This window comes from Pectinophora gossypiella, chromosome Z (genome assembly GCF_024362695.1).
Source record: "Pectinophora gossypiella chromosome Z, ilPecGoss1.1, whole genome shotgun sequence".
Taxonomy (NCBI): Eukaryota; Metazoa; Arthropoda; class Insecta; order Lepidoptera; family Gelechiidae; genus Pectinophora; species Pectinophora gossypiella.
This window is the reverse complement of record NC_065433.1, coordinates 14,886,183-14,912,045: the sequence shown is the minus strand read 5'-3', so window position 1 is coordinate 14,912,045 and position 25,863 is coordinate 14,886,183. Positions and strand designations below refer to the sequence as shown.

Below are 25,863 nucleotides of genomic sequence, written 5' to 3'. Positions count from 1 at the left end.
TGGAGTCCCACATGTGGTTACCAAATGTGAGCCATTCGCACTAAGTATAACGAACGGTACAATGTACTTTTTTACTATACAGGCGGAGTAAATCTCTATTCTCGTCCTTGACAATTCTTGGAAAATAAACAGTTTACTAAGGCCATCACCCACCTGCTTTGTAAAACTATGTAGGTAACATTGAATATCGGTCCCTACAGTTAGGTACTTTGACCCAAAAAAATACCTATAAAAGGTACCCATTAAATATATAAAAAGCACCAAATCTTTAGATTTGTTAATAATTGTCTGGAAATCGGGATCAGACAAATAATGTACTTGTTTTAAAGCTAAATAATGTGGTTATGGCGAAGATATCTGTAAAAAAAGAGTCCGCTGAGCGTCTTGTCACAACAGACGATGTATAACGACACTGTACAACCGATCATTACATTTTATTTATTTATTTATTTAGATAGGTATACCAACGGTACACATGTTATAAAGTTATAAAATGCAAGTCATAAATTCGTTTTTGTATATGTGCTCCAATTACAGGTACACACAGCATTCACAATTACAACAACAAAACGTATTACGTACGGAAACGTACATTTTATTTGAGAACGAACTTATATGTACTATCTACATTACTTAATGTACCTATACACGGTTCGGACGTTTTTTAGAAAAACTCCTTAGAGAACTCCTGTGAGTCTATTTCTTTATAGGATGTCAGTGGGTACGGGCAACGGGTATGGGCTAAATAGGGCTATGGGGTAAGTACCTAGATCCATGAATAAGATAGTAGGGACCTAAGATCGTCACATTGGGTAATTGTAGTGAGATGTGCACACCTAAGTACACCTTTCAGTTCCTATTTAACTAAACCTATACCTATTTATATACCTATTTGTTGTATACCTATTTAACTAAAATACCTAAAAGAAATTCAGTTGTAAAAGTAGACCTACCTAACACCCTAACCCTAAAAACTGGTATAAAACTCCCTAAATAAAACTACTTACATAAACTTAAAGCTTTAAGTATAATAACTTTTTGAAGCATCCTGTGTTTTACTTGTTTTCCTTTTTTTACGAACTCTGGTTGTTTTGGAAACATGTTTTATGGTCCGTTACATTTTGTTAATTAAAATTAGATTACATTTTCATTTATAAAAAGTGCAGTTTAAAAATGAGCAAATGGTGTATTCTTTTTTTAGGTAGATTTTTTTTTACTTATAGGAATATAAACTACATAAAGGGGTAGGCAGACGAAAACCCTATATAATACATTATAATGTGTAACTATTTGCAACTGTATGATTTAACTATGTTTAAAGTTACCAACTATTTAATTACGTATGTCATTTAGGTACGTTTTTTGTTCTTTGCGCTGCCAGGGAGCCTTTTAAGCCGTTCCAAAAAACTTTACCATTTCTCGTAAGTACATTGACTACTTATTATGATTTTAATACGGTGGGATTTGGTCGAACTTCCAACGTACCTACAATATACATACGTTTAAAATTGAAGGTGTACTACACGTCACGGTACAGAGGAATATGCCACGGCATTCTGGTGTCTCGAACGGTGGTGATGACGGCTGCCGTCTGCGTCATCAACACCATATCATTGGTCCCAGACACGCGGCCTATCAACGTCGTCACCGGCTCAATGTACAGGCACCCCCGACGAGGCATACGCGTGCAAATCACCAAAATAATCATACCTAAAAGTAAGAACATTTTGATCTGGTTACCATTCATATGATGAATATACAAGCTGATTCTACGCTTAAAAAGAATTCATGTAGATAAGCACTAAAATAAGCCTTTCCACAGTAACCATTGTGGTAACGGTAGGATATTAGCCTCACCCCATTAGGGTAATTCCCAACTAGTCAAATCAGTTACTTTTTACTAAACGTCAAAATACGAAATTACTACGGAATTTATAGGCAATTTGTTAGAAAAAGCAACCTATGACGTCATACAAAAATGTGATAATAAGTATGTCGCACTTATTATTACAATTTCCTTTATTAAAATTCATAAGTAAGTTAAATAGAAAAAAAGAAAACTTTTTTGTAATCTTTATTTAGCCGCCTTTATTTAGCAAGTAATCAGAATTTCATAATTTATTTTTGACCTAGGAAACTACCCAATTCTACCAATACGTATTATCATGGCTGCTATGGCACAGGCAAAAGACTTGATCACTTTGCTCGATCAATCGATTGGAACTCGAGAAATCCTCAAACTCTTTTTGAAAGAATTACTGATTTATTCACTATACGGTTCATTAATCTTTCAGTGCCTCTAGACCTTGCGAAAAGAGCCCATTTACTGCAAAAATCTGTAGCCTTAATGATAATGAAGAGAAAAGTGCCGGATATCCTAGCGGAAAATCCCCTTCGCTCGTTGGAGATCGACTGGAAAGGAGAAGAAACTCTTCGATTGCAGGAAGAGTGCCTAATGCCCGGGTGGCATTTCTTCTACGCTGGAGTAATATAATTTTGACTAATAATTACAAGTAGTAAGAGATGACCTAATGACGTAATAGTCATGTTGTGGGTTAGTTGTCGATGAGGGTTGGTAACCTATAATTAGGTATAATTAGTTCATCATCACCCTAGCGTTATCCCGTTTTCACAGGGCCCTTGCTTAACTTGAAGATTTGACAGGTCCGGTTTTTTTACAGAAGTGACTGAACAAATTCAATAGATAGGTACTCGTTGGTATTGTCCGTGCTGGAATTCGAATCATTCGAACCTGCAACCTCACAGTGAGCGTCAAGCGTTCTTTCAGCTGGGCTACCACAACATAGTTCAGCATAATACAAAAAAAAACTTTAGAGATCAATGACAACCAAGTGTCAGAAAGTTACATTCTCACTGCTTTCTTGCAGATTATTCTACCCCGGTAGATTAATAAGTCTATGTTTGTGTTTAATATAAGTTCCGTAAGAAAAAAATGATATTTTAAACCCCAGGACAGAATTTATCCAGTCCATAAGTTCCTTCTGCAAAGGAACGCGCGAGTGCAGTTCCTGAACATCGTCAAGATGCACGAGTGGTGCGACGCCCTGGCCATCAAGCTGCAAAAGTCTCTTTCCAACATCGGTTTTTATGGTTTGCTGGACAAGACCTCTATGATCTGCACTAAGGATGTAAGCACTATTTCTAATCATACCTTACATAGCCGAAATTCGTAAATAAAGCAAAATAAGTAACAAATACAATAAATTAAATAAATAGGTTTAGATTACCTATAAAAAGTTCAGTTATTGATAATTATATGTAGATTACGACTTTTCATTAAAAAAACGAAACATTTCCCAAGTTTGTATATCGCACGAAATATCAGAAAATTTTTAAACAAGAATATTAGGAATACAAACAAAAGTATAAAAAGTGTGAAAAGAATAAATAGTGTTTTGAACAAAAATTCGAAAGTGCTTTCCAATTTTTTTATGAGAAGTACTTACCTACCTATTACATACATCTTTTGACAAACTTATCGTATTTTTTTTCGATTGTACATATAGCCTGATAATTCAGCACAACCTTGCCATGTAAGTAAACAATAAATTATTATTATTATTAGTCGAAGTGGTCGTTAATCTTTCAAATGTTTGGCACTCTTCTCATGTCTCTATCGTTACGTAGTGGTCTCGTGTAAAACCTCACTGCGTGATAGCTAACGCAGACATGCCAATATAGAATAAGAGCCGTATCCTATACAAATACTTATAGTATGTTTAAAAATCATGTTTTCATTAGCTGCTATTTAAAACCGCATCAGATGGTAGGTAAGTTAATATTTGGAAGGTTTTTGAATACTTTTTGTTCTACACAAGATACTACACATTGACGTTATACTTAGTACACGTTTTCGGCGGGAAACGGGAACGGGACAGTTGCTTTCTTCATTGAGTAATCTAAATAATTAATACGAAGTGGTGTTTTGTGGTTAATGATCGCATTAAGTTAGTCGGAAGACATTCGCGAGTGTTATTATATTGGAGTATTCAATAAACAAAGTGTATCTGCCTATTTTCGCTTCGTGCCGGGAAGCCGCTTCATAACTCAAAAGTTTATGCGGACTTTTGAGTTAATTCGTTTGGGGTTCGGAGTAGGAGTCTACTCCGAGGGTGGGGGCTTAGGTTTCATCATCATCACCTTTCATCATTTCATTAATCGTCAAGAAAAAAAATACGTCAGACATGGCTGTATGGGCATAGTTCCCTTTGCCTTACCCTTCGGGGAAAACCAAAACAAAAAAACGTTATAGTACACACGCATCTGTGGCTTTTCGGCGGGAAACGGGAACGGGACAGTTGCTTTCTTCATTGAGTAATCTAAATAATTAATACGAAGTGGTGTTTTGTGGTTAATGATCGCATTAAGTTAGTTGGAAGACATTCGCGAGTGTTATTATATTGGAGTATTCAATAAACAAAGTGTATCCGCCTATTTTCGCTTCGTGCTGGGAAGCCGCTTCATAACTCAAAAGTTTATGCGGACTTTTGAGTTAATTCGTTTGGGGTTCGGAGTAGGAGTCTACTCCGAGGGTGGGGGCTTAGGTTTCATCATCATCACCTTTCATCATTTCATTAATCATCAAGAAAAAAAATACGTCAGACATGGCTGTATGGGCATAGTTCCCTTTGCCTTACCCTTCGGGGAAAACCAAAACAAAAAAAAAAAAAAAAAAAAACACGCATCTGTGTGTGGCGTCTAACGCTCATACGATTAAAGACTAAGTGGAGGTAAACCTAGCTCAGCCGCTGGTGGGGAGCGGAGAGTTGCCGTCAGTGGGTCTCCAGCTATATGTAGTAAAATTATTCCTTATTGTATGCCTACAGGGCATGTACGGGTCACCGTTGTTGTGTGCCGGGCGAGGGGTCGGCATGTTGATGGCTCCAGACGCGCAGTGGACCAACTGCACCGGATTCAGCAACATCATTCACCTATTTAATTCTGAGTTCCTATCTGCGTTCATGCAATGTGTTAGCAAGTACGTGACTTCTGTTACACTTAGGGCCACATTCACCACTGACGATACCACATCACACTGATGATAAAGCTGTGATAGCAACGGCCCTAGCCAAATTGCAAACGATTAAGAAAAGCGACATTTTATACGATTATACACTGTCGTTTTTTCGTTATCGATTGCATCTTGGCTAAGGCCCCAGTTCTACTGTAGTCTATCAGATTCTCAAACTTCTATCAGCGAATACTCTCTTTTTCTTCGTACTCATTCGAGAAGACACCTTTCGACTAGGTATTGTTACTTCATGGAACTTTTGCAGTTTCATTTTTAGAAAAAAATATGTATTTTTTTTTCTGAATTGATATCAAGTATAAATCACCGTCGCAAAACACTAGTTTTCATGAATTTTCCACCAGAAAATTCTACTTGATATCAACTCAGAATCACTATCTGAATCATCCTCCTCAGCTCATTTGTTACGGTGTCTCTAACACCCACACGTACGCGTATATGGCTACCTGTACGTAAGTACTTATACGAGGTGATAAGGTGTAAGTGACATCGTACCGAATACTGAGGGGGATGATTCAGTTCATTATTCTGAGTAGAATTTTCCATCGCAAAAGTTTTGATAATAATTAAAAATAAACATGAATTTTGCAACGGAAAATTTCACTAGATATTAACACAGAATCATGTGCTGAATCATCACCCTCAGTATTCGTTACGATGTCACTAACACCCTGTATACTTATCTCTTTCTGTGTCCTAGCGTATTTTCTGTTCGTTCTGGAGCCCACTTAACTAAATTGACAAGGAAAGGCTTCTTGCAGAAGAGACTAACCTTTTAAACCGAAAGGAACAGACAAGGTTAATTGCACCGGCGCATATAGCCTATACAGGGTGTTAGTGACATCGTAACGAATACTCAGAGGGATATGATTCAGACCATGATTCTGAGTTAATATCAAGTGGAGTTTTCCGTCGCAAAATTCATGTTATTTTTTTAGTTTTTTTAAATTATTTTCAATTCTATACTTTTGCGATGGAAAATTCCACTTGATATTAACTCAGAATAATCAGCTGAATCATCCCTCTCAGTATTCGTTACGATGTCACTTACACCCCATACTAGTACATACAGTAGCCATACAAGTAGGTATGGGTGTTAGTGACACTGTAACGAATACTGAAGGGGATGATTCAGACCATGATTCTGAGTCGATATCAAGTGGAATTTCCTATCGGAGAACTCATGAAAATTTTAGAGCTTATTTAAATTATTTTCCGTTCCATACTTTTGCCACGGAAAATTCCACTTGATATCAACTCAGAATCATGGCCTGAATCATCCCTCAAAGTTTTCGTTACGATGTCACTAACACCCTGTATAGGTTTCCACACGACGTTTTCCTTCGCCATTAAGCACGTACTGGCAATTTATGATCTTTGCGGCTTTATAAATGCAAGCCACGGGGCAACCGCTAGGCCACCACGGGTGTAAGCGTAACGTGTATTTATTTTGAATCCTTTATTGTGAAATATGCATATTTTATGTATTTTGTGAATTTAGGCTGTTTGTGGTGGATACCCGAGTGGACTGGTCCGCCATGAAGAAGGCGATATACGATGAGCGAGAAGAGGTCTACGATTATATTCCCTCAATGTACGACAGGGTCGTAGATGACCCCTTAAGCACCTCCGAAGAACTATAGCACTCAACTAATCCGTTTATTTTTTGTTTAAATTACTAATGTTATATAATAAACAAACATAATTCTGCAGTAATATAGTGTGAATAAAGGTTCTATTTATCCATTAAAAACAATACATTTATTTAAATTTCGAATCCACAGCCGAAAATTTATTACAATTTGTATAGTATAAAGTTATAACCATATTATTATATTGGAATTATTTTCTTTTGTTTCTTTTGTTTGCACTTTATAATCTATTGATATACTACGGTTAAACATATTGTTATCCATCTTAGAATCTCAGGAGTAAATATCTCAAATACCAAGAGTGACTGCTGGTTTTCTTTGACGGGTTGTGGCTCTGCTCACCCAATAAGAAATACAGGCGTGAGTTATGTGTGTATGTTATTATGTATGTTTATTACTATTTGTGCCATGACAAGATTAAATTCGAATTACAGTAAAAATCACGAGAGAAGTCAATTTCACGTTTTCTTAACCTCATAAGGTTTAATTTTCCTTATTGGCTTCCGTTTATTATAAGCCTGACAAGATAGACTTCTGGTAATTTTTACTTTAAGTGCGAATAAATTTAACAAATAACCACTTTTTTTGCAAAACGATTATATTTCCATTTTGCATAGAATATAACATTGAATTTTAAAGAAACCTGATACAACTTACGTACAGAGCGTTTATAATTTACTAGAGTAAATTATGGTCAAGCTGAAAATCAGTCAAGTAATAACGAATGTCATATCTTATAACCCTCATACAAGTCTTGTGATGCATACAGATTGGTGAACTGTAATGATCGTAGCATGCGCTTGTAATTGTGCTTATCCACCAGAGATGTGATTATGATGCGTTGCTATGGAAGCGTTTGATATCCACCATATAGGATAGGAATAATGGGAACGGATTCAACTAATACGAAAGGATGCGTACCATAGATGGTCGCAAGTGGTTTAGCTATGTCAAGAGCAGAGTTCCTCGCGCAGCTACTTTGCGGCGGCGCATCTTCATAGCACATCTTGCTCACCCCGCTCTATAGTTTAGCATCAACGGAAACGGTCACATAGTTTCGTAGCTTAGTTTTCTCATGGTCGCCGCATAGATGCATAGCACATAAGAGAGCGCAAGACGTTTATAAACAAATTGAGATCGCCTTGAGCGCAGTGTGAATTTTACGCGCACGCTACGAGCATAAGAAATAGCACGCGGAGCGATCCGTGATTTGGACGAACAACGACCGAACGCGGTTCAGACGAAGCAGCACTGAAGTGTAAACTTTCTGTCACTGGTTTCCGGTTTGACCACTAATAAATTATCGTACACCCTGTGTATTATTACATTATGTTACTGTAAAAGCCCGACCTGGTTGTAAACTAGCATTTCAACTGATCATGATCTTATGTGTATGAAAATAGCCATTTATTTACTTCATACTATTAACATAATTCGCTTGGTCGATGAGTTTTACATCAGAAACTAGGTACCTAAATGTACATATCTACTCACATAACTGTTACGGGAGGATTTCATATCTAAAATGGCGGACGAATTGCTCCTTATATGCAGTGATTGGATATTCGGACGCTTACTTGTCTAAACTTGCTAAAATGTTATGAAAGTATAGAACCGACTTTTTAAAACAATGTATTTAGAAATCATCCCGAGATCGAACAGGTAACGATCACAGAGTTATTATTATAAAGAGATGCCGCGGGAGCATAGCCGGTAGGAACGAAATATGCACAAAACGATAATATTACAATATGAGGCAACGATCGTATTATAAAACTTTCCACAACATACATTGCTTCTTTGGCATCGCGCAACCACAACTAACGCTTGTGTTACTAGGCAATGAACGGCGGATAAATCGATGTAGCGGTCCAGCTAGAAATGTCTTCACATGCTGACGCGATGTGAGTTAACAGGCGAGATGCGGACTCGTGTATTTTAGTGCTGAGGGCTATATTTCTATGATCTATGATAACGATGGTTTAATATATTGTAGGTGTCCTTAAAACAATTATTCTATCCATATTAGTCAACCAGCGCAACTTTAGCCAAATTAAGCACCCGAATATCCGATTCAATGCTTATATGTCAGCAAAAGGTTACTAACTGGTCATTACTGAAACTGCAGTAATGTGCTGCGCCAGCACATTCCACACACATCGTCATTGGTAAATACTAACTTAGGTATATTTCAAAGTCAAAAAATCTCTTTCTAGTTCACTGTAACATTATTTAGTATTACTTATCAAAGTTATTCAGGCGTTTACGGTAACATATAAAATGTGCTTTCACAGCATACGTCAAAATGCACTTTAAGACAATTAGGTATTTGCTAATACTCCTGCACCGCTCAGACAAAATTTATATGTGAAATGGATCCCACTGATCTTTCAGAATTCGAAGGGCATATTACTAGTTGCACAAGAGTATAACCTAGTGCATACATATGACGTACTATACGTAATATAAAAATACATTTGTCGCTACATATGTAACTGTAAACATTTGAAGATTATCGTGTCTATATGTGAGACTTATTGTAATACGTTCTCATAAGAGATAAATCTTGAATAACCAGAAAAAGAAAAATAAAGGGGCCAAGAAAGCTTTGATTGCCAAAATAACGGAAACCAAAAAAATATAGCTTAATAGACAATTAGGCTGCGCAAGACAGAATATGTGCGTAAAGTAATAATCTAACTAACAGACAGGCCTTATTTAGTAATATAAATATCGTCAGGGCTAGCTAAACACCCTGGGTCTACGGGATTCTACGCTGGGCTTGAATAACCGAAAAAATGACGGTTATTAAACGGTTAGCGGTATGACGTAATATCTTTAATTTACGATATGTTAAAATAAAGATACCGCTCTTTTCTGCTACCGGAAAATTAAGTACCTTTATTTTTACGATACCGAAATAAAACAACTGGCCACGTCCTGCTGGCGTCGCATTTCTTTTTCGGAAAGCGATTTCGGTTAGGTAGGTACTAACAAATAGATGTATTATAATTATAATCGCAATTCTTAATTATTATGGCTCTACCTTTAAATCAGTTATTTTATTGCGGTAGCGTAACCTTTTACCTTAACCGCTTTAAAGTCATGCCTCCAGGGATCCTGGTTCAGCGTCCTGTCAGAAAAAAATGCTGGCATTCATAGTTTTTGGAACACCTTGTTCCCACAACTCCATGTCAGGGGCGTCTGTGTCGTCAGAGTCAGTTCTCAAGCAGTACTATCGCAATTTAACGCCCCGGGACACATTTTGTGCAACAGAACGATTGATAGGACTTGCGAGGCAGAGCCAGACTCTTGACCTAGCAGGGACACTGAGCAGGACGAGTGTGTACAGCGCTTAAACATCACTTAGATTAACATGAATAAACCGACACATTTATAACACAGAGCAATAAAAAAGGTAAGTATTTTTTTGCTAATAAATTTCTCTGGGTTAAATAAGGTTCTACCACATGGGTAAACTTTACGTAGGTATGTCTGTAAAGAGACTATCTTATTTCAATTAGGCCTTCGATAACAGTAAACTAATATCCAACACCTGTAACTAATAAAAGTAATATGATTATTTCCAAAACATATGGAGCGTAAATAATTTACCCATTCCGTAACAAAGTATTTAAATAAATAGTAAATAAGTTTCGCACGTTAATAAGCCTACGTTATGCGAGTGATAAAATAAACATTATCCTCTAAACAATAAATACAAATATAATAAATTTAACTTTGGCTAACACTAACAATAGTAAACAAATGTACTCGTAGATCACAAAACCAAGGTCAGATAGTAATACATTAAATTACAAACAATACAAGTCAGAGGCTAACTTACATACTAAACTAAAGCTAACAGCAAACCTCACAGTACCATTCAAATAATGTGGAGTTTTATCTGTTGTGAAGACAAGATTCGACTAGTTGCGATTAAATTCTCGCAAAATCCTATTGTACATTTTTGACACATTCAGGAGGTGAAGTGCTGGTGAATTACTCTGACGTCATGACACGCTGCCACTTTTCGTTGAATCAGTTTAATTAGCGAGAAAATTGCAGCCAGATAAATTTAATAACTCATTGGTCTATAACTCTCCATTTGAGAAGCAAGACGGTGACACACGACCACACCCCGGACTTTCTTCTTCTTCTAGTCCTATTATCCCCTCTCACTCTGTACAAAAATCTCATTCTTACCGTGTACCTACAGGCTGACCGCTAAGTGCGAGCGAGATAGACTGTCCACGCGCGCTTCTGCGGAATATGGTTCTCCCTACTGGATTACTAAATTAAAACCCAGACGGGGCGAGATAAATCTATCTCAGCGCTCGATACGAATTGGTGCGGGCCGGAGAGATACCGTTTTATACGTAGTATTGTTCTTTATTCTATGATTCGGTCTTCAGTCATCACGAGCTCGCCTTAGTAAAGATTTTTAGTTTTAAATTTACAAATTATGACAAAAACAAAATAAAGCAACAGGGCGCCGGGCTTATCGAGTATGAATGACGTCACGTACTATATACATTTACGGAACTCTCGATTTCCACCGAGTAACTATTATATATTATTCATCCTAAAAACGTCAAGAAATATACTTTCGTAAAATTACAATATTATTTTGTCATAGAGCTAATACGTCCTAGAGTAGAAAAACAAAATAGTTTCGCAAGAGTAATGGATAAAAGTGAGAGATTTTATCTGTGAATTATTATACAAGAACTGCTTACATATCACTTAACTACAGTGGCTACACTTACACAGGAGATAATTGCACTAAATAATTCAAAGAATAATAAATAATATTAAAATAATCATTAAAAGACCTACAAGAATTCCGATAGCCATCCATTGTCGTCGATCTGGAAAAAAAATACAAATGTATAGTGTATAGTTACACTTTTTTAAATAACCTAAGTATCCTTCAGTCAGATCAATTTGTTTTGTACATCGAAAATCTTACCGTTGTTCATATGAAGAACTTTAGCAACTTTCTTTATAGTGGAATCTAATTTGGAATCTGCATTCTCCAATTCAGAGTTCAAATCATCCAACATCCTGAAAAACAAAAGAGAAATAGCATTAAAGAAATTAATATAATACAAATATAAATATTTTTTTAATAAATTATATTAAGAGGCTGTAAACATCCTGGGGATCATGTAAAGTCAAACTTACACAGCTTGTTCATCCAGTTCAATGCCGATTTGTTTGGAAACTGTCTTCAAAGAGCCAACAGAATCGCTGATAACTTGTAGCTGGTCATTTTGGTTCATAAGCATCTTATCCTGCATGGACATAATGTCGCCATCGTAGCCATCGAACCTATTGGGGCTGTCGGTCTGGTTCGCTAATTTAGAGTACTTAGAGTACTTCGGAGTCGACGTCCAAGTGTTCCCAAAGTGCATAGGGCTCTCTTCTCCGAGCAAAGGCTCTCTGGCCGTCCCATCATTATCTCGATTCCTGTTTAGACTCATCTTGCCTTTCATTACCTATGAAAATAAAAAATATATATAATGCATCTCTCACGATCATTATATACAACATCTCATTTTATATATTGACTTTCTAAATTTAAACAGTTTGATAACATTTTCTTTAATTTATTTATTATATAATGATTTATATTATGTACTTGATATAATACGCAATACTCGAATTAATCCTTATTTTATGATAAGAAATACTAGAATGTCGATACTATAATTTGAATCAATCCATATATGTACTAGCATAAATAGGTAGGTATATACTAGTATAGTAATAATGTAACTGTATAACTTATTACCTACCTTCTTTGCAACTAGAACAGTATAATTACTTACTTTGACTTCTTGTTTAGTAGCTTCTATAAAAGTTCGTCTATCGCAGATTTCTTTATTGTCGATCTTAAATTTGGAGGAGTTCTTCTCGACGATACGTAAACACTTTTGTTAAGAAAATTAAATTATAGATGTCTGACGTGATGAAGTAATAGTATAGGTTTGGCAGGGAATGAATACGTGCTTAACGTGCCTTTCGAACGAAGCATGAAATCACTTTTTAGACAATCAGGTACCTAATTCCAGAAAGCCCTAGCCAAACAAAGGACTTTATCCCCCATGGGAAATCGAACCCGAACTTAAATACATTATCCATTTATGTTATGAGGTGGGCACAGACACAAGCTATCAGACAGAGGAAGATTATGTGATATTGGTAATATAATGAACTGTATTGAAGCAGGTTCAGATATATAATTTTGGAACTATCCATTAGTCGATTTCTGACAAACCTAGTCAGGATGATAAACCGGTCAAAGCATCTACATATGTCTATCAACATACCTACTTGGTTTATTTTGGCACAAAATATAACATCGCTAAGGCCATAAATGATAAAACTCTAGTTAAGACATATAAGAATATAATCACTAAATTAGGCACAGGTAGAGCACATAAAATAATTTTAAAACATTATTTACGCACAGCATAAAGTAAAGTTGCAAAAAAACCCAGGTAAACATTACCTAGCAGCATTCCAGCATGTTAAATATAATGTAACTCATAAAATATTCCTTCTATATGAGTGTAAACTTACAAATAAGTTGTATGTTATGTAGGATAGGACAAGTTAATATAAAATCTGCCAATCATATCATATTCGCAGCAAATAAGCCATAAAATCTTGAAATGTAACACATATTATAACCTAATGCTAAAGTAAATCTAAAATCAGATGATAATGAGATATAGCATTTCCACATATATATCTTAATAAATATTATGATGCTACAAATAATGAAAAAATATTATTTATAAGTTTTCTTATTGAAAAGGATATAGATAGTATCTTCCAAGTCTTCAAGATCCCATTCAATACTACGTAGGGCGTTTCTCAACTCAGTTGATGTCCATTCTACTTCGGGGCTGTTCGGAACAACGGGAGCTTTAGAAATCTCTTGCCACCGTAGGTAGAGCCCGCGCGTCTTGTTTAGCGCTTTGAACACCTCACTGGCAACAATAAAATGAAAATCATAAAAACAATTATACAAATTAAAAGCAAAATCATAACAAATGTTATGCAAAAAAGCATTAACATAAAACTATGATGAGAGTGGATTGAGGGAGAAACAAAAGTGGTGTGTTAAGGTCATAATCAGTAGAATTCCTTGGTCTCTGCCTACCCCAACGGGTAATAGATGTGGTCTTATGTGTGTGTATATATGCACCTATGTGTATACATATAACTTCCTACTATCCTACTAAATATAAGTACCAGTAATTAGTAAAAAGCATTATTACATTTTAAAAAAAGTTTCTAGTAAAACATATTTAGATTATATGGTCACAACTTTTATTGAATAGCTTATTAGAAAGGACAAACTTGTCACTCAATCCTGGGGAAAAGAAACCATTTCCCTTGTATGGTAGCATAAAAATAAATAGCTTTGACATATAATGAAAAAATGCACAAATTTTTGATAAATTTGTGCATTTTTTTTTCCTCATAACTAGATAAAACAAGCACAATATTTAAACAACTCTCTCATCATAGTTTAACATTTATTTATTTTTCACATTACTATACAAGTATTATTGAAATCACACAGTGTACTGGACTGGTGTGCAATGAAGAAAGTTGTATAAACATCAAAGTTTTCCTTTTTTAAATATTTTTTTGTGTAACCTAATAGTAAAGTCAAAAACAACCAACCATACAACATAGCATCTTTCAGATACTACTTAAAAACAAATCAATAATACTGCTATTGTTGGTAAAGGTCACTGCAAAACAAACTACTTATATGTAATTTAGACTACCTATACAAACAGGTGGGTAGGGAAGCAAACTATAAATAGCAAATGTATTTCTGACAAAGTCGCAAGTAAGTACAATATAACTTAAATCTACTTACTCTTTGACGACGTAAAATGGGTCTTCTAAAGTCATGTCAAATAAGAATAACAACGGTTTAGCATAAGCTGATTCATGTGACGAAATTTATCGCAAACAGTGGCAAACAAGCGTGAGGCACTCGTGAATAAACACTCAGGTATCTTTAGACAAACCCTCGCCTATCCCACAAAATATCGACAGCATGATACCTACCCCGTGTATACCTATCGTTCAATGAGTCCTCCTCGAATCCTCCGTCCTTTGCTGGCTCATGTAAAATACCGCGTTAAGAGACACTGCACTGCGCAAACGCGAGGGCGAAACAGCCGAATGTAGCCGAGATGCTAAAGCTACAACAGCGCTCTCCGCACCCTTATCCGACTAACATAAATAGTCCAGCTCTCCTCCACCACCCACCCCAAAAACCTCCCTATCTTTTCAGTTGTCAAGCGTGTAATTTTCAAATGTCAATTCAATTTGCCTTGCGGCTCTATGGTCCATAGAGTATACTATGAGTAGACTAGACCCAACCACCCTACGAGCTCCGAACCATTCGCTCAACTCTATGTGATCCAAAATGAGTTAACTCAGTTCCAGATCAACATGTAATAAAGCATGCAAAAAAAAAATATATTTGCTTGCAACACTGGAAGCACAGACAATACTTTCTGTCATTCATTCATTGACTCGCTTGTCACGTTGTTTATGCGCCGGGGCTTTTCGGCGGGAAACGGGAACGGGACAGTTGCTTTCTTCATTGAGTAATCTAAATAATTAATACGAAGTGGTGTTTTGTGGTTAATGATCGCATTAAGTTAGTCAGAAGACATTCGCGAGTGTTATTATATTGGAGTATTCAATGAACAAAGTGTATCTGCCTATTTTCGCTTCGTGCCGAGAAGCCGCTTCATAACTCAAAAGTTTATGCGGACTTTTGAGTTAATTCGTTTGGGGTTCGGAGTAGGAGTCTACTCCGAGGGTGGGGACTTAGGTTTCATCATCATCATTCATCACCTTTCATCATTTCATTAATCATCAAGAAAAAAAAAATACGTAAGACATGGCTGTATGGGCATAGTTCCCTTTGCCTTACCCTTCGGGGAAAACCAAAACAAAAAAAATGTTTATGCGCCGTTCACAGGTTCACTCGTTTCGTTCTTCACAGCTGCACGTTGGTTAGGGATTCATTTATTTTATTTTAGAAATATAGTATTAGGACCAGTTTTTACAAAAATGAATTCAGAACTAAATCCGGAGGCTCCTGAATTCTATCCACATTTAACTTCAGTGACACAGGTGCAGTTTGAAACAATTTGACTATATTTTTTTATATTAGCAAAATTTTGCTTTTCACTACAAAATTTCAATGTCTACAGTCAGTTTTTAATATAACTACTGTAAAATTTACAAACAATCGTGCAAAAATACACTACAAATTTCGTGTTTGGGTCTGAAAATTGCAACTTACTGGTTATAAATACCCCCTGGACATAACTCACCATGCAGGGTAGCAAAAAGAAAGTAATAGATTTGCTTAACAGTAATGTACCTAAAGGAAGCACATGTGTACATGCCAAACTACAGTTACCGATTTGGTATAACAGTTTACATTTTTATAATAAAGAAATTGAGAACAAAGACAATTATTTATTAACCTTTGAAAATCTTGGTCTTCTTCAAACTAATACTAATTTATTGACATCTCATTGTTAGTTCTTTTTTGTAAAGTTTACACATGGTTGCAACCAGTAAAGTCCCTCCACTTGACCTGATTTGTTAATATTATTACAAAACTGTTATTGCTCAATATGACATTCTATTCTTAACATTGCCTTATTTTACCAATCGTTTTTAAGAATAGTATAAATAAAATGTTGTTTTGACATAATTATTTCTTATAATTCATCATTATTTATATAATTCAAAGTAGGTAATGTTATCAGATATTTGATACCATTAACATTTTCTTGATCTGTAAGTCAATAAACTTGTTTTGTTTTTACAGAATGGTTATTCTACAGTGAACAAGACAATAAAAACATCCAACTTACTGCCAAAACAAGGATCTTATGAACTATACAAAACCTTTACAGACTTCAACATTTTAACATGCCAATTAAGTGAAAATGTTGTTACACAATCAAATCAAATAATAACAGCAGAGTTGCCAGGTGTGAAGTTGAAACGGTGAGAATACATCTAAAATTTGTACTTTCACTATTCAAATAATATCTCTTATTGTTAGATAAAATGTATATATTTAAATGTATAGTTCTTGTAAACCTTTTAGATATTTCAATGACCCTATTCTATTATTATTGTTTCATAATGCTTTTGCTCACTCTATTGCTCAGCGAATAAATATAATGTAATTTGGATATATTTGTGATATTGCATATTTACATCAATTTGTGTTTGACATTAGTAAATTATAGGTATTTATCATATTACTAGCAATAACAACTCAACCCAGATTTGCCTAGGTAAAATTTTTGGCTATTTTATTCTTGGAGAAATCTAGATCGTAACCAAATTAGCCCAAACATGATTAGAACATATGTATTTCCTTTTATTTTAAATAATATGAGTATTGTGAAATTGATGTGTACGCTGTGCCACATAAAATTTTCCTGCTCTCGCTTGTGCATTACTGAAAGCTAGCTAACTAATGACTAATATTACTGTCTTTTTATCAGTAATGACATCCAATACAATTCGGAGAAACTGGTTGATGCTAACGATAACATGTTAGACCGAGTGAATATAAACATAGACATAGTGAGTGGAGAAAACCAGCCCAACAACAAGTTCTTGGATGGACTCAATATAGCACCATGGAACAGGCAGAACAATGGTCCTGTGATTGCTAAAATACAGGTGTGTTTTATATTACATTAATATACCTAATCTTGTACTCAGGGTTGATAAAACTAACCCTCTGCCCACTTATTACTATACATCCAAAAAATCCTTTTGAATCAATGAGTGATAGTAAAAATATTGATGATATATGCTATTCATTATATTGTATGAGAGCCCTTAAACTCTGTATTAGACTACTAGGCCAAACACTTCTACCAATCTGCAATGAAACAGCATAGTGAAGTAGACTCCATACTCCTATGGTTGATTGAGGGTAAGCCTGTGGCCAGCAGTGGGACATATAAAAGCTGTTTACGTTTTAAAGAGATTTTTAAAGCAGTACAAGTCTACAGGAGAAATTCCAACATAAATTATAAATTCTATCTGTAAGACCCTTTGTTCAGAAAAAAAAAACTTAAATTGTCTAGAATAATTAAACATTCAAGCTTCGTTTTTTATGTCTTTGTTTCTGACTATGGCGCAAGCTCACACACGTGTTGTATGTGTGCTTTATCAAAGTCTTTGTTAACAGCCAGGTGTTTTCGAATTTGTTATCTGTGTTATGTATTGTAGATAACATAGTTGGCAAATAATAAGCCTGTATTTCTAAACGAATAATTGTTGATTACCGGGTTCATGTCTTAAGCATTTATTACACTACCCTGTCTATCAGGCCCGATGACTCAAGGTCGCGTATTCGGGCAGAGGTCGGGCAGTGTGTTAGCTCATCAGTGGGCGGGACCACGATTTCACCATATCCGCGACCTGGACGCATGGGGACGGTTGGATGGGGGTAGTGTAATATGCCCTTTATTCCTTTATGCCTTTCTTTTGCGTGCTGACCTGCTGTTAAGTAAATCTCTCCCTTTCTTTCGAACAATAGTAGTAGGTCTGAACTAATTGCCATGAAACCTGATAGCTATAATCTTATGCAGGTAGGTATCTGGATAAGCAATCTTTTATTGATCAGCTATACTTTTGTTCTGTACTAGTGAGTCGAGTAGTGACCAAAAGGCCATCAGACAATTTAACCTGATGTGAATTACTCAGCCGTTTATTCTGCCTGATCATATTTATCACAAGTGTTTCAACAATTAGTTTTAAGGTCATACTTTCAATTGTTTTGTTTGTCAACCAGGTGGGTTCCACTACGTTCATAGGTGCCAAGAATATTCCGCGACCGCAACTCACTTTCAAAGACCCCGTCGACAATTCGAAGAGCTTATGGGTGCCTAAAATATCAGACAAACCAAACAATATCAAGCCACTGGCTTTGAATATCCTTTATAATGATGAAGGCGAGGCTGTCGGGTGGGTTTAATACCATTTATTACTAATATACCATTTATTACTAATATTGAAGAATCATAATGATCATTAGACATCTTACAGTTTATTTCTTAATCATCTGAGTTTTCTTCAGTTCTCCAAATTTTGAATACATGATTTTGGAATTTAGAAGTCTCCCTATATCTTCCAGATACGAACATCCATACCAAGTGGAGTTGGACTTATACCAGCCACCAGCTGAGTTTATTGACCCCGACCCTGAGCCCCCAACACCTCCACCCCCCATTCAAGACACGAAGCTTACCTATGTGGAGACAGAGGAACAGGTTAATGAGTTGGTTGACCACCTCAATACTGTTAAAGAAATGGCTGTTGATGTGGAACACCACTCCTATAGGACTTATCAAGGTTTGTTTACTGCTTACTTATTGTGTTTTCAACACAGCAACAAACAATAGTGTTTTGCTACCTGTGTCCTATAGAAAAGTCGACCAAAAGACCGTCGATCCTTACTTTTAAGCGTATTTTACAAATCATTTTTGGCAAAATAACGAAGTTCTGGCATTTTCAGGAATAACATGTCTTATACAAATAACTACGAACGAAGGCGGCGATTTCATCATAGACGCGTTGGCAGTTCGAGAGCACATACACAAACTCAATTTGGCATTCACGGATCCGAAAAAAATTAAAGTAACTTCATATTATTGTTAGTCCGTCCCTTCCTCCTACTACTGCCTATGTATAGGATGATAAGTAGCCAAAGTAGTTGGAATCACTGGTGTTCTTTACTCCTAGTCCAGCATCCCGAATTCGAATCCCAGTGGGGACACATGTCACAAAAATCACTTTGTGATCCCTAGTTTGGTTAGGACATTACAGGCTGATCACCTGATTGTCCGAAAGAGCACGTTAAGCCGTTGGTTCCAGTTACTACTTGCTGATGTAAGTGAGTAATCGTGACACGAATCATGTCAAGGGCCTTTGGCGGGTCAATAATAACCCTGTAACCAGGGTTGATGAGATAGGTAATTCACCTCACAACCCACACGATAGAAGAAGAGTCCAGCATTACATATGTGTTTTATTCACAGATAATACCCGCTTTGTAGTGTTTCACTTGCCAATATGTTACTTGGAGATGTTCCAATTATAAAATCCAAAAAATTGACTGGATTACGTCTGGAAACTAGCCTTGCAAGGTTAATTATTATGTATTTGTGTGCACAGGTGTTCCACGGTGCCGAGATGGATGTGTTATGGCTGCAAAGAGACTTTGGTGTCTATATTGTCGGTTTGTTTGACACTCATCAAGCTGCTAAGGCCCTGAAAGTGAGCGGATTCTCCCTCAAGTATTTACTCATGAAATACTGTGGAGTGAATGCCGATAAAAAGTAAGTTTCTAATCATACCTACCTAATTCATAACTTTAAGTTGCCAAACAAAATCTTCCTTCTTCTCCTTGTTATCGTAGTATTTGTATAACCTACACTAGATTATACATGGTTTGATTTGTCGATCATAAATAATTTGATTATGTTAGGTTTTATAAAATTTAATAAGCTCTGGTAAAGAAGAGAGTAAAGTAGATTATCGATATTTACCATAAATAGGTTTATAAATTACCAACACACATGATTTAATTAAGAATTTGTCATGCTTTTGCGATTTGTATTGTTAGATTTACACATGCAGTAATTGTAAATATCCGTATATTATAATAGCCGTATATTTTTGTTATGAGCATTTTTCCACCATAGAACGGGAGCTAGGAAAACAATACCGTTCAAGTTTTTATTAATAAAATCACGTGACGCGTTGCTAGTTCCCATTTCAATATGACATACCTAAAATTAAATAAAGCAGCACCTTGGCAGAATTATTTTTGTTTCTTACAAACATTTCGTTAACGAAAATAATAATAAATGCTTAGGAAAATAGGCGTCTCATAAAGGCCATCAATACAAGAGGCCCTGAATTTTAAAAGTTCTGGTAACAGTTTTCAGCATTTGCAATATTGTCAAATTAGAGTACTATATACCTACTGTGGACTAATAAGGGATGATGGGGTGATATCAGGTATCAGTTGGCGGATTGGCGCATACGTCCATTGCCGAACGAGTTGATGGAGTACGCGCGCAGTGACACGCATTATCTGCTGTACATCTGGCGAAAGATCAAAGCTGATCTCTTGGAAGCAGGCGCTGGACAGCCGCAACTACTACTGTCAGTCTTTGAACAGAGTCGTCAGATATGTGGCATGGTGAGTACAGTCAGTCCACTAACTACGTTTTGGAAATTCAGTTTTGAGGACAACCTTATAGACCGCTCCGGTGTCACGTTAGCGGATGTGTTATAATATCACAACTCATTTCACTATCTGTAAGGAAAGGTGAAATATTTTATAACTTTCCTAGGTAGCGTCCTCGAAATTTCAAGCATATCAACACTATGCTAACTACAACTAGTTACATATATTATCATTGTTGCTTTTTTAGACATACAACAAAGAAGTGGTTGATGACTCGAGCCACATGCGACTGTACATGCGATCGAAGAAGTCGTTCAATTCCCGACAGATGTCCGCGCTGCAGTTATTGTACAAGTGGAGGGACACGCAGGCTCGTGCCCTGGACGAAAGCACAATGTGAGTGACCCACTTTATTATAGTTATATAGAATAAAAGAAGAAGAAATAATAGTCTAGTCTAGTATGTTTTATGTCGATGACATAATTATCACGCAGGAAAGTAAAGAGCGACAAGGATCTTTTGGCACATGGCCATAATCGGAACTAACGTGCCATCTGAAAGCGTAATCTTTGGTAGTTGTTATAAATGGAGAATGTATGGATGTGGTGCACGCCCGATACGTCGTGACAATGCCATCCAAGAGCCACAAGATCCTTGTCAATATATAACCGTTACATACAGACACTCTGCGAAGTCTCGTAATTCAAAATACTAGATTTTAGAGTCCCATTTGGCAGTGAAGAACTTTTCCGCCGACTAAATGGGTTGCCAGTAATGTCAAAACCATAATTCTACCATGTTAACAATAATCACATCACCATGCCAACAATTGATTATTACTGGGTTAGTTATTATTATTAAATCAATTATTTCTGATAATGCCATCCATATTATTAAATTCACAAAAATCAATAAAACAAAAATATACAAGGTAAAAACAAAATTAAGTTATGGTCAAGGTATAAGATTGTCGGGAACATACCAACCAACTTTCTACTTTTTCTTCCTGGATTGTGATTTCATACTTTCATATATTTAATCAGAATTGTAAACTAATAGCCTTGAATATAGGTTTATCTCAAGGTTTTTAGTATCGTATCATGTTTTTGATACAGTGAAAGAGACAATGATAGGTGCAATACGCATGTCCGAAGAAGTTCTTTATAAATGATTTTTTTTTTGCCATGTGGCTTTGTACTAGATACCAGATTATACAAGTACTAGGTCAACAGCTGAGCACATTATATCAATCTAGGTCACCTGATACCGCACACTGACCTAATAATTTCTCAATATTTACTCATATATTGAAGAAATAATAATACAGAGGCAATAGTAAATTATTTATTGTTTCATTTAGGGTTCCATCGTGCTAGGGAGGGCACAATTGCAAAAGTGTCGGACAATTTTGACGTATGTCAATAGCCGTTAAGCCAAGAGCCCTGTGGGCGGCCTATTTTTTGACGTGACTTATTGTAGATTTGCCGCAGATGACATTAACTACTTGGCCTGACAAATGGGGAGAGCTGAAGGATCTCACCCGGTACAAAGTTTAAGACAACAGGCCTGAGGGTGCCCAGTTGGGCGCGAACCCCAGCTCAGGGCGTCGGAGAGGAAAAATATTTGAAAGAATTAATCGACTCTAGTGGGTCGATAGCGATAAGCGCTGATTGAGGGAAATCGTCGACCACGCCGGCGGGGTCGGTATCGGGGTCCTGAAGTGTTTGGTGTCGCGAGCTGATTGGCCGCCTCTATGGCAAGAGTAATCGGGTCGTCGGGATCGTATATTACGTCCTTCGACCTGTGGTCGGCCTGAAAACTGAGAACCAACCAGCAGTGGGGCAGCGTGGTAGAGTACTTCCAGTAGATTAAGGGGACACTTCCCAGGCAGCGCGAAGTTTATAGGGTTATTGTAAATGGCATGACTTGTTCCCACCAGGTATTTACTGCCGAACCATATGCTATTGGCTCTAGCCGAGATTTTGCCCCGCGAGGTGCAAGGAGTGAACGCTTGTTGCTGCCCCATGCCGCCCTTTGTCAAGCAAAACCTAATTACCATTCATAGAATGATCCTTTCCGTAAGTAAAACTATTTTTTTTTTCGTTTATAATGTGCAGATTATTATGCTTAATCTTCGACGAACATATTTATCATTCCATCATCATAAAATAGTTTTCCAATCAGAGTGGAGGTATGCATACTCCTCGCATACTCCTTAACGGCTAAGGCCAAAGACTAAATTAAGAACCAGAGGGGGTGAAGTCGAGTTGGGGCGAAGAAGAGAATTGGGGCGGGGGCGGGGCGGAGAAGTATCTTTCTGTACGTGGTGTTATTAGTTATTATATGACAGTACTACATATTTCTGTTTCTTTTTAATAAAACGCGTAGGCAAATGATTACCTCGACATAATCTATTAAAAAAATGTATATCAATTAGTAATAGCGATACGTATTGCAGTGCCGCGAGTTACCGTTGGAGCCGCAGCTGTACCAGATGCCCTCGAGCATCAGAACCATGGTGAACACCACGCATCAACCGGTTATCTACAAAGTACACGACCTCACGCAAACCCCTGAATTCAGGTAACCAACGAACAGATCAACCCTTAAGACAAGTTCAAGAAGTGTAGTAACTTAAGAAGTTCTTGAACTATCAATACTGTGTGATTAATCCTAGTGCTGAGTTGAAAACACTTAAATGTACATCTCTTTAACTTGACCATTCAATTCCTAATTCATTCATGCATTCATATTAAAAAACCTGTGTAATATCACTGGTGTCACCCAGATGTGCGTACGATTTAAGAAAGTACACATACATACATAAACTCACGCCCGTAATCCCTAGTGGGGTGGGCAGAGCCACAAGTAATCAAAGACAACTTGCAGCCACTACTACTTACTTACTTGTTTACTTGATTTAAGAAAGTAATTATCTAATAAAACTGAATTCGTTGTTAAATTGATGTATGGCTTAGATAATTGTAAATTTCTGTTTACAGAGAAAACCAACGCATAAACTTAGACCGAGCAGCGACTTTTCTGGAAGATTACCCGGGATACCAAGCTGATATCCCCGCGTTTGTCCCCTTATACGACAGCGAAACTTGCTATGGCGTTGTGAGTAGTTAACCCAAAAATTATGAGCTTACTGTAAAAATATATTCTTGTTGTTAAAGAATATTTGATTTGAATACAGACAGATTTTGTTCAATAATGTGACAATCTATTATTTTACGCTGCTCGATAATAAGAATAAAATAATATTTTCTGTTGATATAGTATTCAAATATATAATAAATAAAATAATTATGCAACTTATATGTTCATATTGCAGGTTTCCGATCTGAACGCGGAAGCGAAACTATTCATTCCACCGTACGATAGATATAGGAAATATCGTTCTTTAGCTCAGGTGAGTGCATTTATCCATTATTATTTATAGTTTTTTATTCTATTGAAAATGGCAAGTGGGTTGGTGGGCCCAATCACACTACATCGATTTGATGAGAGCTCTTTATACCAAATGTATACCTCAAGTGTTCCAAATCAAACAATTTGTTGCAGATGGAAGAAATAAAAGAATACAAAGATAAGGAAGCGAAAATAGCTGCTATTAGCAAAGGAAACGAGTTGATCAAAACCGAGGTGCTTATTAAGCTCCAACAAGCTAAAACGAATGTAGAAAACGAAGAACACGCAGCTAAAGACGCAGGAGATGTCAGGATTGTCGAGGAAACTATACAAGTACAAAAAGGAGAAAAACGGAAAAGAAAAATGACTGCCGACAAGTTAGAACGCAAGGAAACCGCGACGCAGATTGAAGAAAAAGTCGAAGTGAAAAATATGAAGAATAATGACAGGAGCAAGAACCTAAAGCCGTTCCTTTACAAGAATGTAAACTACAGGAAGTTCTACGATGACTCTGACAAGGCGCACAAACAGCCTAAAATGAAATTTAAGAAACATAAATAGTTGTTACTAACTATACTTATTAAGCGAAAATATACCGACATTATACATAGTGAATTTTATATAATTATTGTCGTTTTATTGACTACCACCCGATTCTCCGAAAGTAAATAGATTCCGTACTTCGGAGAACCCGTAATATCTTTGACCCCGGTTACCATTTACTTAGGTAAAAGCCTGCGTAGCTATATCAAGGTGTTGGGTTTTGGCCGGTTGATGACTAAAGACCCACACGAAAATATGAATTTAGTCCGCGTCACGACAGAAGTTCCGCGGCTGCGTATCAAAATCAAAAATGTATATTTATAAAAAATGGCAGATATGTATCCCAGTACATATCTGCCATCTGCATTATAACTTGTCAATTAGTTCCATTAAAATCCACGGTCGTGATGCGTACTCCACACAGAGCACACGGATATTAAAAAATATTCTCTACCTACATACGGAAGATCTATTATAACCCATAGAGCACCACGGACCTCCGATTATAACCTCTTGAGAGAATTATCCAATGAGGGACTTTCTAGGCTACGTTCGCCAAAAACAATGTAGATGGCGTTGTTCAGTTTAAACGTGATAATTATTTTCTCATTACTCCGGTACGTAATTATTTCAAAATACAATGTAATGCAACAATAATTGTTGCTTGATATTTGGATCACATGAATAGGATTATTTTGCTACCTATATTGCTTCTCTTTATTTTCATCAGAATAATAATGGGTGGAAGAAGTAATTGTGCCTGGGTGTAATAAAAAGGGTCATCAACTCATCAGTAATACCTAAAAACAAAAAGAAAGATGCATTGTCTTTTATCCATGAAATTAGAAGGTTATCCAAGAAAAAACTACAGCGCCAACTATATTGATTTTGAAGAACTTACCCTGGAAAGTCCC

At 36.4% G+C, this 25,863-nt stretch overlaps 3 protein-coding genes across 4 annotated transcripts; 2 read left to right on the top strand and 1 right to left on the bottom strand.

Annotated features, from left to right (window-relative positions):
- Nucleotides 1-753: 753 nt before the first annotated feature.
- On the top strand, nucleotides 754-6,693 carry LOC126380606 (uncharacterized). Its single transcript, XM_050030137.1, has 8 exons — nucleotides 754-758; nucleotides 1,382-1,421; nucleotides 1,515-1,716; nucleotides 2,295-2,485; nucleotides 2,973-3,149; nucleotides 3,528-3,554; nucleotides 4,848-4,999; nucleotides 6,552-6,693. The coding sequence occupies exons 1-8, from the start codon at nucleotides 754-756 to the stop codon at nucleotides 6,691-6,693; spliced, it is 936 nt and encodes a 311-aa protein (XP_049886094.1).
- On the top strand, nucleotides 3,973-25,031 carry LOC126380044 (exosome component 10). Of its 2 annotated transcripts, none has more exons than XM_050029151.1 (15): nucleotides 3,973-4,145; nucleotides 15,581-15,885; nucleotides 16,595-16,776; nucleotides 17,286-17,466; nucleotides 18,590-18,762; nucleotides 18,932-19,149; nucleotides 19,313-19,434; nucleotides 19,972-20,135; nucleotides 20,821-21,004; nucleotides 21,240-21,388; nucleotides 22,932-23,070; nucleotides 23,451-23,575; nucleotides 23,995-24,112; nucleotides 24,330-24,407; nucleotides 24,560-25,031. In XM_050029151.1, exons 2-15 carry the CDS (start codon nucleotides 15,658-15,660, stop codon nucleotides 24,965-24,967), a joined length of 2,469 nt encoding a protein of 822 aa, XP_049885108.1. In that variant the 5' UTR covers nucleotides 3,973-4,145; nucleotides 15,581-15,657; the 3' UTR covers nucleotides 24,968-25,031. The 2 variants fall into 2 exon arrangements, with proteins under 2 accessions (XP_049885108.1, XP_049885107.1); XM_050029150.1 differs by lacking the exon at nucleotides 3,973-4,145 and adding an exon at nucleotides 4,305-4,565.
- LOC126380045 (syntaxin-6) lies at nucleotides 7,068-14,746 on the bottom strand. The gene is made up of 6 exons (XM_050029152.1): nucleotides 14,609-14,746; nucleotides 13,534-13,703; nucleotides 12,537-12,631; nucleotides 11,890-12,203; nucleotides 11,675-11,769; nucleotides 7,068-11,573 (listed from the first exon to the last, which is right to left on the bottom strand). The coding sequence occupies exons 1-6, from the start codon at nucleotides 14,641-14,643 to the stop codon at nucleotides 11,497-11,499; spliced, it is 786 nt and encodes a 261-aa protein (XP_049885109.1). The 5' UTR covers nucleotides 14,644-14,746; the 3' UTR covers nucleotides 7,068-11,496.
- Nucleotides 25,032-25,863: the final 832 nt, after the last annotated feature.

What these genes read in the sequence shown, in the direction of transcription:
- LOC126380606 (XM_050030137.1), top strand. An exon ending in GGCATTTCTTCTACGCTGGA is followed by an intron (nt 2,486 to 2,972) that starts GTAATATAATTT and finishes TTTAAACCCCAG; the next exon opens with GACAGAATTTATCCAGTCCA. An exon ending in ATTCAGCACAACCTTGCCAT is followed by an intron (nt 3,555 to 4,847) that starts GTAAGTAAACAA and finishes GTATGCCTACAG; the next exon opens with GGCATGTACGGGTCACCGTT.
- LOC126380045 (XM_050029152.1), bottom strand. Translation starts at nt 14,643, where the DNA reads ATGACTTTAGAAGACCCATTTTACGTCGTCAAAGA. An exon ending in CTACTAAACAAGAAGTCAAA is followed by an intron (nt 12,204 to 12,536) that starts GTAAGTAATTAT and finishes TTATTTTCATAG; the next exon opens with GTAATGAAAGGCAAGATGAG. An exon ending in GAACTGGATGAACAAGCTGT is followed by an intron (nt 11,770 to 11,889) that starts GTAAGTTTGACT and finishes TTTGTTTTTCAG; the next exon opens with GATGTTGGATGATTTGAACT.
- LOC126380044 (XM_050029151.1), top strand. Translation starts at nt 15,658, where the DNA reads ATGGGCATAGTTCCCTTTGCCTTACCCTTCGGGGAAAACCAAAACAAA. An exon ending in CGGATCCGAAAAAAATTAAA is followed by an intron (nt 19,435 to 19,971) that starts GTAACTTCATAT and finishes TTGTGTGCACAG; the next exon opens with GTGTTCCACGGTGCCGAGAT. An exon ending in GGAGTGAATGCCGATAAAAA is followed by an intron (nt 20,136 to 20,820) that starts GTAAGTTTCTAA and finishes GGGTGATATCAG; the next exon opens with GTATCAGTTGGCGGATTGGC.